General features: G+C 40.0%; 1 protein-coding gene across 1 annotated transcript in view; it reads right to left on the reverse strand.

Annotated features, from left to right (window-relative positions):
* The window catches only part of LOC117372101 (general transcription factor 3C polypeptide 1-like), a 39852-nt gene that overhangs the window by 5791 nt on the left and 20164 nt on the right, over positions 1-13897 (reverse strand). The window contains exons 26-36 of the mRNA XM_055223596.1: positions 13523-13665; positions 12299-12441; positions 11452-11536; positions 10510-10622; positions 9042-9104; positions 8872-8965; positions 6607-6779; positions 4409-4828; positions 3565-3689; positions 3256-3360; positions 1494-1774 (exon numbers count right to left, since the gene is read on the reverse strand). Coding sequence (XP_055079571.1) covers positions 1494-1774; positions 3256-3360; positions 3565-3689; positions 4409-4828; positions 6607-6779; positions 8872-8965; positions 9042-9104; positions 10510-10622; positions 11452-11536; positions 12299-12441; positions 13523-13665 — 1745 coding nt within the window. The remainder of the gene's footprint in view (positions 1-1493; positions 1775-3255; positions 3361-3564; positions 3690-4408; positions 4829-6606; positions 6780-8871; positions 8966-9041; positions 9105-10509; positions 10623-11451; positions 11537-12298; positions 12442-13522; positions 13666-13897) is intronic.

Genomic DNA, 13897 nt, shown 5'->3' on the forward strand with positions numbered 1-13897 from the left:
TATATATTTTGTAATCTGGGTATTAACTGCTAACACATACAATATTTAGATCACCATGTTCCCCTCTATTGTTTTGAAAATGATATATTCACTGAAAACAATATATTAACATGTTTTAATTTCCTAGTTTTGTGACGTCAGAGGTTAAAAAAATGTATGTATCTGACCCAAACTGCAAACACGAGAGTTCATGCAAAAACAGCTATTTATACAGAAAAAAGTACTAGGAAACAATGTATTTATATAAAGAGAGATTAAATTTATGAATCATTAGTTTAATCTGACATTTAAATACCAAAAAATGCCAACTCATTAACTCACTCCTTCTTTCTGATGTTGTCCCACATAAATCCTTATAATCTAAATAAAATGATTAGTTGACTAATACGACTAAGGCACCATCGGCCGACTAACTAACTGAATGATGTTCTTCTTTCACTTTGTTTCACAAATAGGAAAAAGTGAAAGAATAACAAAAGAAAGCCCTCTGCCTGTGGATATCCAAAATGGACCTTCAATAGATCTAATTTGTTTAACTTAGATCTATTGTCTGAAAAGCTTCAGAGGATTTTCAAACAGCATGAAACTCTGGTCTAGTTCAAACCTACAAACACTTTAAGACAGAAACTGGTTCAGCCGAGCCACAAACAAAGAAGTGAAGACTGCAGTGAGCGTTATATTGAAGAAACAAAACAGCCACTAAGCCATAAGAGAATGTACCAACACCGTCACCAGAGCAGTTCAGGACCCCAATCTGCTGTACATCTCCATCTCAAAGCCACAAACATTTCCTTTGAAGATAATGAGGTGCAGATTTAGCCAAAGAAAATAAATGGCTCGAGAGGGGAGTTAAAGACCACATTTTTGCCAGGAAAGACAATCCATCTTTGAACAGGAATGGGGGGCTTAGACATTGTTTATCTACTAATTATAATGACATTCTCAGACCTAAATCTAAACAAGTGCTAACCAGTATGCTAATAGGTGTGAGAGCACCCATGAGGGGCCTGAATGATTAAGCAAAATATGACTCAGGCACAGTTCACACTTAAGGTAGCTCATTAGGCTTAGCTAACAAACAGAAACTGTAAACAAAAGGTGTGTTAGTTTCAATGTAGCTAGCTCCTCCCTTCTGATCTGACCAGAACTGAAGAAGCCTGGATGAGCAACCAAACGTCTTCACTCTAACACTTTTGTCCAGTTGACAGAATTGCATTTTTCTTTTGCCAGTAAATAACTCTTCTAAATCTATTTTGAGGATTTGAATATGAAATAAACACAAAAAATCTGCAGTTTCATGTTTTTTTCTTTTCTACGTAATTCCACATATCTTGTTTAATATATTTGATGTGTCCTGGATGTATATAAAATGTAGAAAGCAGAAAAAATAAAGAAAAAAAACTCCCGGTGACTGGTTGTTCCTCAGAGCTTACACAGGGGAAGACTCTCTGGGACCAGCAGTGATTTCCTGCCTTTGTCCCTGTGCCCTGTACCTGCATGTACTGCTGGACAGTTCTGGTGCGTGGGGGCTGGAACAACTCCAGCTCTCCGTGCCTCTGATTGAACTGTCCCACATCCAGGCCTCTCTCCCCGGCCTGGTCAAGAGTGTCCCAGAGCAGAGTGCATGCCTGGAGGTCCTCTGTGGAGTACCCCCTGTGCTCCTGCAGCCCAAGCAGACACTCCTCTGCACTGAGGGGGGGTGTGGAGAGGGAGTGGGACAGGCCGGGGGGTAGTAGGGTTGGGCCACACTTGGACAGGTCAAGAGCAGGATCAGCTGGAAAACATGGGTTAAGAAATGTTATATGTTTAATATTTTTGCAGTAAAAAGGTGTTAAAGCAGACCTGTTCTGCAAAATCTTTTTAGAGCTTCTAACCATGTTATAGTTAGTTGTATTTGGAGTGATTTGCTTATTTTCAAGACACCACATTGCAGATCAACTTATGTTTTCACTGCCACCAGCATATGCCTACTGCTCTGTACTTACTTTGTTCCCCAATTGTATTTTCTTAATCGTGATACATGCAGGAATTGGCAGCATTGTGTAGTCTTTTTACAAATGAAAAAAAAAAAAATGTTGCTTGCTAGTGGCGGTGTTAGCTCTCATTGAGCACCACAGTTTTTCAAAAGTGGAAGTCAGTGGGCTTGCTTCTATTATTTCTTGTTGTTTTAGATTAATATTGCGATTAAAAATATCCAAATTATAACATAATGATCCACGGGTGTCTGAGGTTATAACCATAGAGTAGACACAAGCACAACAGATCTGCTTGAATTTTTAAGTATTTGATGGTCTATTATTGACATTACAGTGAGTATACAACTGATACAAATGGCACAGAAGTACGGTACCCAATTTTTTCCCATGTATTTGAGCAAATTTGTCTTATCCTGGTACAGTTATATTGTATAAGCAGCTCTTGAGATCATAATAAATAATAAAAATAATAGAAATTGTTCAAGCAACCTTTCTTTCTGTACTGAATTATGGAGATATAATTTACTTTCAGGCTTCAGTCTCTACTTTTAAACCTTTACACACTCTTTCACAAACTTTTATACTCAGACCTGCGTTTAACGTTTTAAATGGACCTATGTACTTTTGTCCTCTTTATATTTTTCCTGTAGCTTGGACAGTGCGCCCAAGAAAAAGAGTGTAAGTGCCCTCATTGGGCTGTCCCTGTATAGATAAAGATAAAAAAAGAAAAAAAGTCAGCTACGTATTGTCTGTTTCTATTTATAAAGCCTTTTACTTGGTTGATAATGAGGAAGTGCGCATTAGTATACTAGTTGTTAGTAGCTTTTCCGTGATGGCGAAACGCTCTGGCCCCTGAAAGCTGTGAGAGGAAGCTTATAAACTCATTGCGGTGAATAATTAGGATACTCAGAATGCATAAGGTAAGAGAGGAGTAACTTTGGACCACTGCAAACGGTTTAATGCTGCAATAATTCACATTGTTCTATTCATTCACTCCATACACTGTAGCCACAGCTGCCCTGGGGTAGAAAGAGGTGCCAAGCTGCCAATCGGTGCCATCTGCCCTTCCAACCACAATATATATGCATATTTTATCGAGGTTCCACATAGTCATTGGTCGTTAAAGGAGCTGTATCTGATTTTTACAGGTCCAAACTTATTTTCCACGTATCTTATGCATTGTGTAGAGGGCCTTTAAGTACTAAAAGCCAAATGTCCCTGTGTCAGAGAGGACGAGTGGAGGAGTGTGTTGTGATGGTGCAGTGGTCAGTGGTCTTACAGTCCAGGCTGAAGATGCTGTGGGCAGGCCGGTCCCTCAGCTGGAGCCTCATCACACACGACTCCACCACGATGTTGTCGTTGGTGCTCAGGTTACGCAGCTTCACTGGAATTCAACACACACTTTCAGTCAATCTTAATCAGGGAATACACTGATTTGTGGAAGCAGTGTGGTACTCAGTAGGAGGCACTACATGGACCATAATCCTTTGCTGCATTTCAGTGTAATCAACAAAATGTTCTGATCAAATGATAAGCACTGCACTAAAGTCAAAGTCAAATTACAGTGGCAGTGTTAATAGATGCTGACCTATCCCTGGGGCGCAGTATCCCTTCATCATCAGGTACTTGGTGTGGGATGCCTGGTGAGCCTTGACTTCCATCTTCTTGGTCTCCTCTGCGTCCTCCTCGTCTTCTTCCTCTTCATCCAGAGTGCTGCAGGGAAAGATCATGTCAATTAATAGATAAGAAGACTGATTTATAAACTCATAAGCTAACAAAAATCCCATGAATTTCAGAATATGTTTGTAGAGGTCTAAACTACGGGGTTAGCAGCTTTGGCACAGAATATGAACACATGGAAAAACAGTAATGGCTTGTCCATTAACTGAACAACTTTTTTTTTTTTCAGTATGCAGGGTTAGCCTCCCCTTTAAAGTGCCAATGACAGGTTGGACTAATCCATTTTACTAAAACACAGTTATAATTTATTTATTTTTTTCCACAATTTGGCCATTTTTTATGTTTCAAATTTTATTTCCTGGTTGTAAATCTTGATATCACGCTAAGAAATTGCATAACTGTTACCTAGCAACTATGCAGTACACTGGGTCAAAACTCTAATATACAGAGAAATTATTATGCGACAAATACAAGTTTAAGAAAACACCTTTATTTTGGTGAAACTATGTTTAAAATATTGGAAAAATTAGTTTCTCACGTAAATTGTGCCAAACGTATGGATAAAAATCTCTTGAATGTGATCATCAGTCTAGAACTCTCTAAAATAGAACAATCTACTTCCTGCAATTTTAAACATATTTTTAAATGTTTCTTCACAAACTGCTTCTTGATTGGTGTAAAACTATAATTTACAACAGAACCTGTCAAATGCACTTGAAAATGACAATGCATAGTCCTTGTATGTAAAATACCTTTTGACCGTGTCAGTGTCGACCAGCGCACTGTCTACCACCACCATCCGTTTGGGGATGGACAGATAGACGGACAGCAGCCCCAGGGACATGAGGCTCAGGGCTGCAACACAGGCACCCCCCGGGTGCTCCAGGGAGAACTGCAACATGTCGCTCACATCAGGAGAATCCACTCCTGTCGGCTCCTCCCAGTCCATTTCCGCTAACTCACATGGATTACTGTTTTCTGAAGCAGGTTTGTCTTTTCTGTCCGTGGAGGTCTTCCTGGGCTCCACCAGATCTCCATCGGGGGCTCTATTCTCAGTTTCCTGGTGGAAGTACGTGACTGGCCTGTAGTCTCCTCTGGGCAGCTTCAATAAGTCCCGGACGAAGCAGAAAGAGTCGGTGCACAGGACTTGAGGAAAGCGCCATGAAAAACACCTGCCACACAAAAACATGGAGCATTGAATCAACAGCCTTTGTTTTGTACATGTCCCCAAACTAAAATCAAAGTGCTGCATTTTAGAAGATGTCACAACATTCTTTAGACCAGGAGAGTTTGAGATAAAACATTTTGTTGTGTGGTTGGGTCAAGATGGAACAATTTGCTGTATGTTGGAAATACAAATCATGCTCAACTGTTGTGCTCTCCTTAAAGACATTTCTTTCATAATCAACACAGGAACTTTAGATGAAGTCACAGTTTTATATATACTCTTATGCACTTTAGTTAAATGTAGCAAGATACTCTTAAAAAGCTTAGAGCCGATTGTGAACCATGAATGAAGAATGAATGAAGTGGTTCATTACCTGCTTGTCTACAGTAGTGTTGTCACAATACAAACATTATAAACTTAAATTTCAAAACTAAGGAATAGACTCGATACTCAGTACTGATTCTGAAACCACGATGAGAATAAAAAACACTTTATTTTGACAATAGAATGTGATTTTCAACATTAAAATGTAGTACTCTCTTTTGTATTCCCATGTGGCCTTATATCTGTGTAATTCCTCAATCATCCAGTGGGTTCCATAGTGGTCCATGGGCGTATACTTGTCCATGTGTCTTGTACTTGTTCTGATGCAGCTCAAGATCATTCTCAAGCTGTTCAGGAAAGGTTAATTTTTTTGTCCTGTGAATGGGACATTTTTAGTAACGATATTGGTTCAAGTATCTGGTCATGATAATACTGACTAGTATCAAATTTTCTATAGTCTTGACAACCCTAGTCAACATATTACAATGTTAAACTAAACTGCATAGTGCAACTTTAAATAAATTCATATCATTCACTATTTGTGGATTTTTCTTTTGGAATTTTCATTTGTTAATTAGCATTTAATTAAAGTGATAGTATGTAACTTTTTACAGGTGGAAAACTGCATGATTCCATGTAAATAAAAAGCTAAAACCATACTCTGGAGCATTCACCGTGGATACATTAGATATGTCTGTGTAATCCCTCAGTCGTCCAGGTGTGACGTTTCGCTGCTCATCCAAGCAGACTGAAGCGAAACGTCTTCACACGCTTTGTCCAGTTGACAGATTTAACTTCGGCTTTTACTGTTCATTAGATATGTTTTATGCCATACTCTGGGAGAAACAGGATTTCCATGGAAACAGAGAGAGACTCCTCTCGGACATGCAAGCCCACTCACAGTAATAATGAAGATTTTGCTTTGTTTTTCAGTGCTACAAAAACATCCATCATGTTTGTGAATTTTTTGGTTACATACTGTGGCTTCACTACTGAATACAGACTCTCGTCACCTGAAATTGAACATTCCTTATAACAGCCCATATCTGGCCAAATGTGAAAGGACTGATAAGGCTGAGAGTCTCTGAGTGGTGATACCTGTAGTAGGAGTGGTCTGAGCGGTGGTACCTGTAGTAGGAGTGGTCTGAGCGGTGGTACCTGTAGTAGGAGTGGTCTGAGCGGTGGTACCTGTAGTAGGAGTGGTCTGAGCGGTGATACCTGTAGTAGGAGTGGTCTGAGCGGTGATACCTGTAGTAGGAGTGGTCTGAGCGGTGGTACCTGTAGTAGGAGTGGTCTGAGCGGTGGTACCTGTAGTAGGAGTGGTCTGAGCGGTGTTACCTGTAGTAGGAGTGGTCTGAGCGGTGGTACCTGTAGTAGGAGTGGTCTGAGCGGTGGTACCTGTAGTAGGAGTGGTCTGAGTTGTAGTACCTGTAGTAGGAGTGGTCTGAGCAGTGTTACCTGTAATAGGCATGGGAGAGCTGGTAGGACATGGGCAGGATGGGTAGGGCACGGTTCTTCTTGGGTCCTAGGTTCTGGTTAATCCTGCGGCGGTTCACCAGGCCTCTTTTCCTGCACTGGATAAACACCTGGCACAGCAGCTCCTGACTGTAGCTGCTGTACACATGGAACATCTGCACCAACACCACATGAACAGAGACAAGCAGTTATGAGATGGACAACAGAGGAATCATCAGCTAAACACTTTTGTATATCTACAGTAATGTATGATTTGAAGTTCAAATACACAGTCAAGTTCATAGCTTAAAGAGGAGGTATTATGTGAAATGGACTTTTTGGAGCTTTATACCATGTTGATGAGGTTTTAAAAGTCATCCTTGCATGTTTCAGTATTTTAGCGATCTCTCCCAGACCCTATTCGAACCCTCCTTACGGTTAGCAGCATTCTGTGCAATGCTCAGCCCACGAGCCTACATCACCCATGCTCCCACATGAAAGCTCTCCATAAATATACAAAAACATGATACAAAAGTGTACAGAGTAACTTCACAAAACTGATGCGATGCGCAGTAGTTTCATTAGTGGGATACATGCTGATTGTGTTGTCATAGCACTCTGAAGGCAGAGTAACTTAGCATGGACTCAGAGCATGAAAAATGAAAGTGAAACTTAAAAAAAACATGTTAATACATCGTTTTTGGCGAATATAGCATTTTCAAAACAATAAAGGGTAACATGGTGATATAAATGTGTTATGTGTTAGCAGTTAATACCCCATGGAATTAAAATATCCCCAAATGCCAATTTCTCTGTACCAATTTTATTTTCTTAACTGGTTACACACTTATACTATTCGACAGCGTTGTGTGGTCATTTTGGTCCAAAAATGATGAAAGTACAAAAATGTTGTACATATCAGAACGTTGAAGCCCATGAATAGGCCAGCTGCTTTGTTATTATAATTATTACCCATTAACTGAAAGGTTAATGCTCAAACCCTGTGACTGTCATTGCTGTTTCCTAGACTATGAATATGTATGTTTAGTGATAATTACTACGGGTGGGACGAGACATGAGAAATGATGAGATTTTGAAATCATTTACTATACACTAAAATAATCAGATCAATCCACAGTTTTTGTCACATGATTAATATTAATGTGTTTTATTTTTCATATATTGTGATATAAAGTTATAAAAAAATTACCAAATGAAGTAATTTTCATCTCATGCATGATTAGTCTAAATCTTTGAACTGATTTTAGTCAATATTTATTTATTCGAACAGTATTTATAAAGATTTTCACATAATACTGAAAACATTATGAAAAAACATGATTATTTTAACGCTGTAGTGATGCTACTTGAACTTAATTTGACTGGTGAGCTCTGACATCCTGCCCCAATAACCAGCCGGACTTCTGAAGATTTTCAACAGAAGAAAACCACATTCCCAAGTTTACAACCCCTACAAAAGGATTCAAATAAACAGGAGAGTTTTGCTCCTATCTTTACGACTCTCAAAACTGAGTTATCTCACCTCTGACCCCAAAAGAGTGGCCCAAGGGAGACCAGCTAAAGGCAAAGAGATGTCTTCAAACTCAACCAAGATTCTTCAGCTGACACACACCTCAGGAACCACGCTCAACCACACCCAATTCTGCTCAACGTGCTACGACCCAGCACTGCGACCGGAGGAGCCCGACCGCCAGTATTTTACTTTTATGGGGTATTAACTCACACACATAACATATTTAGATCACCATGGTACCTTTTATTGTTTTGAAAATATTGTATACTCCCAAAACAACCTTTTATTTATTTTTTTTATTTAAGTGTGGAAAACACTGAATGCTCTACACTATCAGTGGATGAATTAAACATGCATATACCGGTATTTGATTTTTTAGTTTGCAGTCTTTTCTTTTGCCAACTTTTGGTCCTATCATTGTGAAATAAACAGAGACACAGTTTGAAATGTTCTCTGTCCAAATATGTGAGGTATGTGGAGGAGTCTTTTAGCTACAGCTGCTCAAAAATAAAAAATAAAAAATTCCAGAGCCTGAGCGAGGCGTAACCCTTTCATGCCAGTGCCAAATGTTAAGACAGAGGATGACATTTTGTGAGATCACGTGGCAAGAGATCTCAACTCATTCCTAAAAATTACTCATTAATTAGATGGAATATGGAAAATTTTAATATACTACACTTCAGAATGTGTTATCACGCCCAATATCTCCATATAAAGCTCTGCTCTGTCTGTACCTGGAACGACCGGGAGCTCTTCATCTGAGAGTTGGTCATGGCCAGTGTGCTCTGGATCAGGTTGTGCAGGACGATGGCGTGGATGTCCTCTGAGCTGTGGACACAAACAGACAAACCTCAAACATACACTGTAAAACTCCTGTGGCTCGTGTTTGTACAACAGCACTTACGTGTTCAGAGTGTCCTTGTCACAGAGTCGACGCCGCATGCTGTCCATCGCACAGATTTTGAACCTGCACAAACAAACAAACTTGAAGCAGCTAATCCTTTAAATCAACAGCTAGATTAGAATTTGGTAACATTAAGATAATTGCTAATGAATGCAAAATGAATATTTTAAAGGTCCACAATGTAAGTTTTCTGGTAGAGGGTATGTAGGTCTCCAGGGAGAAGTTATTTTCTTGAAATGCTCCACAGTATGGCATTAACCGTCCCTCCATTTCTATGGAGACAAGAAGGTGAGACCTTCAGACCAACCTCAGATCTCATATGGGCAAACCATTTACAGAGAGCTAGGTGTAGAAGCCAAAGGCGCCAAAGAGAACCAAAACAAACATGGCGTTGGCGACAGATGTACTTCAGTATATTTTAACATAAGTACGTAAGTGCTTTGTGGATTTGTGGACAGGGAAGATGTCAGAGCTTTTCACTCAACTGGATGTAACAAAAGTTAGATTCTTCTGCTTGTTCCGCTGTGACGCTTTGACCAATCATCCATCAATCCATTTCCTTCTGCTTTATCTGGGGCCAGGTCGTGGAGGCAGCCGTCTGAAGCATAAACTTCCCTTTTCACACATACTTCCTCCAGCTCTTCCAGAGGGATCCTGAGGCATGAGACATAGTTCCTCCAGTGTGTCCTGGGTCTTTCTTGAGGCCCCCTCCCGGTGGGACATGCCTGGAATATCTCCCTGGTGAGGGGTCCAGGAGGCATCCCGAACAGATGCCTGAGCCACCTCAGCTGGCTCCTCCCCATGTGGAGGAGCAGAGGCTCTACTCCAAGCTCCTCCCATGTGACTGAGCTCCTCACCCTAACTGTAAGGCAGCGCCCAGCCACTCTGAGGAGGAAACTCATTTCAACAACCTGTAGCCCGTATCCTCTTGGTACCCAAAGCTAATGACCATAGTGGGAAGTGATGATAGGAACATAGATTGACTGGTCAATTTGAGAGCTTTTCCTTTTGACTCCAACCAGTCGTCATAATGTTCTGTGTTTTCCAATCGCTTTCAGTGAGAGCCATCCCAAATTGATAATGTGTAGAACTCATCAATCTGATGGGAGCCGTTACCTTCAACCAGTGCAGTTGAGGCAACCTGACAGGAACAGAGGGACCAATCTCCAGATCTTAGCTGGAGGATTTGACCTTATGTGGATGTTTTGGGTTTATGGGAGAAAGTGGAGTGCCGGAGGAACCCCACCCAGACACAAGGAGAAACATTCAAACTCCCAACAGAAAGGCTGGGAATAAAACCCAGAACCTTCTTGCTGTGAGTGTTAAACACCTGTAATTGAATAAATACAAGACTCACACGTTTAATGCCATACTGTTTAACATTCCAGGTAAGACATAACATTTCCATGGGGACAAGCATAGACCTCCTGAAGATTTAGCTGTTGTGCTAAAAGTATCTGTGTCTTACTGAGAGAAGAGCTCCTCTTTGCTGTCTGGGATGTGGCCCTCACTCACGTCTATGGTGGAGCTGAATTTGTGTCTGAGTAGACGTACATACTCTGAGAAGGACTCTGCGCACGCCTGAGGGACACAGCACAGAGACAAGAGTGGGGTTAGGAAAAGGACAACTATGGGACATCTGTCTGTTAGTTATGTCTGAGTTATGTCGCTACTGCTGGGTTTCAGATGACGTCACAACGTTTCACAGATCAATCATGTTTAATGGGGCGAAGCTAAAATTAATATTGTTAAAATGCAGATTAGTGTTGTAATACCATGAGATCCTAGGTCTAGTCACTTATAGAAATTATCAGGTTCAACTTTTGTGCATTTATCTTTTGGATATTTCATGGCAAAGTACAGTAATAAATAGGGAAAACTGGCTCATCTGGGAGAAGAACATGAAAATGAATCCTTTAAAACATGATCTCATCAGAATGTTCAAAATTCCTTAATTGAGGCAAAACAAAGATACATTTAAAATACAAAATACATTTAGAACAATTACAGTGACATCACATCTGAATGATAATGGTTAGTCTTAAAGGCATGTAGCCGATTTTTCCCATGTATTTGAACAAAATGTGTCTTGTCCCAGTGTACTATCCACATCTAATTATAAAGCGTTGTCTGAGAATCAGGAAGTGCACTGTTAGCATGCCTGTTATTGATAAGATTACGATGATGGCAAAACTAATTAGGATGCTCAGAATGCATAAGGTAAGTGAGGACTAACTTTGGACCACTACAAACCATTTCTCACATTTTAAGACATTAAAAAACAGGTACAGCAAATAAATAACAAAAGCAAGGAAGGAAAGAATATAGATTTGGATATTTGGATATTTTTTACAACCCTAAGTGCGATGTGGTCCATGGTATTGTATTGTTATTTAACGTATGAACTGACCTCAGGATTGTCTGGGTTTTTGGGCAGGTTTTCCTCTAACAGTTTGAGCAGAGCCTTGTCGTGGCTCACCTCCACCAGACAGGTCCTGCAACACATCAGTCAAATCAGGCGGTCTCTTTAGAAAGTGTTGAAATGTTAAATCAGAGAATAATGGCTCAAAATCAAACTGCTAACGCTGTGGTGTTAACTTACAAGTAAGAGTTTATTTAGCTAAGACATTCATACTTTCATTCTACCTAATGTCTAATGTCCCCATAAAAAAGATGTATTATACTATTTTTTGGTAACATATGGTAACGTATATTTAGTGTTGTTCCGATACCATTTTTTAAAAAACCCAATCCGATACAAACACTTAGCCTTAGTATATTTGCCGATACTGATGCCAGTCCGATACCGCATAGTGTGATGAAGTAGACTAAAGCTACTCAATTTTGTTACAGTACAAGAGCAAAAATAAGTCTGTCTCTCTAAAGAATATCTACAAGAATGAATGAATAAAAATAGCAGTGAGGCCTGTAATAAGATGCTGGACGTTAGTAACAGCATTAGCCACAGATGTCAACAGTGGCAGTGCTCGAATCTACTGGTCCTCATTCTGGAAATACAAAGCAGTAGTGGCTTAAATTACAGTTAATGCTTTATAAACCACAATATTGATCTAAACCCACATAACAATAGAGACGCATTCAAACTTCAAATGCAGGACAATACAGGATTATTCAAAGAACACTGTTATAACATGCTTAAAAGCTTTTACATAATATGTCTCCTTTAACTGATTCCTTCTGACATCCCTACAGCAGAGTGGCCCACAGGAGAGTACCCCAGTGGAGGGAGCACCTACTTGTAGTGGTGGATGGTTTGGGGGTTCTTCAGGATGTAACGTGTGCGGCGGCCCACAGCCAAAGACGTCTTATCTCGAGACTTCTCAAACTCTTTATGCAGAATGTCTCTGACCACACAGTACGGGACAAAGGGTCTCTTGAGCTGAACACAGCAACACAACAGGGTCAACAAAGCACAGCACGAGACTCAGCTCTGTTAGTAAAGTAATAGCAATACAAGGATGAGCTGAATAAAGGAGTTTCACAATCAAATTTAAGAACTATATCTAACAGACATGATACAAAACTACACATTTGTACAGAAAGTTTCCTACTGTATTTACACGCACATCATTGTTTGCACTTTAGAGTACAGTGATAGCAGGGTAATCATAGACCACATAAAGAAGTGGACTGAGGGAGTGTGACGTCACATGTAGTGTTCATTTCGTGATTTAGGGACACAATAGCAAAATAACAATACCAGGATCATGTAGAACGGGTTGATACAAACATTTTAAGACCAAAATGATGAGTCTGACAGCAGCAGTTACAGAGAGAGGCAGTTTCTCAATAGTGAATTGAGTCAATGGAAGCACATCCATGCTCACTTCCTATTTGGAACGTGGCAGTCATCACGTTAGCTATGTCTATTTATATATATATATATACAGTCTATGATGGTAATAGATGAAAATAGCAGTTCTAATAGTACATTTTGCAGCAATGTTTTTATATAATTCTACATAAAAACTAACATTAAGAAACAGTGAGATAGGCAACTTCAACTTAACCCTGTTTTAGCAGCATTGAAGCTGCATCACTTTTTATCATATTTGTATTAAGCTGTGTGTCTTTATGGACGGCTTGTGCTGTTACTGGCACTGGCTGATTGAACTTATCCAGCATCATTAATCATATTTAACATAAAATGAAGTAGAATATAAAATGTGTATTGTATAATGTATCCATATCATATCATATCATAAAAAAAGTTTAATAATAAAAGTAAATAAAAGTAATGTCATGTAAATTGAAATGCTCAATGCACGTTGAGCAATAAAGTGAAGGGAAATTTGTCCTCTGCATCTGACCCATCCTTCAGTGTCTCAGGCGCAACCTGTCAGGAGCAGTACAACACCCACGGGACCCATTTCCAGATACTGAGCTGGGCTTGGTCAGTGGGAGGATCTGACCTCTATATTATGTTTATCTCTATGCAGGGGTGGTGTGTGTGACAGTACCTTGCTGTTGAGGAGCCTGGCTGCCACAGCACACAGCATCATGAGGGAGTCCTCCTGTAGAGACCAGTAGACTCTCTGTCGAGTCATCTGCTTCAGAGCCTCGTGGTCGCGCTCATCGTGGGCCAAGCTGCGCTTCTTTGGCTCTGTCAGGGGAAAGAACACTGTCACAACCACAGCATCTATGAAACTATGAATATTCTATTGCTCTGAGATGGGACAAGATGTCACAAGATCTTATTCCCACATTTGTAGAATGTGAGATTTGTTTTATATACTTAGACAAAAAAAGGTTAAACGTTAGTGAGTTATACATTTTGAGAAGCTGTAGTTGCAAAAAGCAGTGCTCCAATGACAGCAAATATACTCAAAAATGGT

Source organism: Periophthalmus magnuspinnatus, chromosome 1 (assembly GCF_009829125.3).
Source record: "Periophthalmus magnuspinnatus isolate fPerMag1 chromosome 1, fPerMag1.2.pri, whole genome shotgun sequence".
Lineage (NCBI taxonomy): Eukaryota > Metazoa > Chordata > Actinopteri > Gobiiformes > Gobiidae > Periophthalmus > Periophthalmus magnuspinnatus.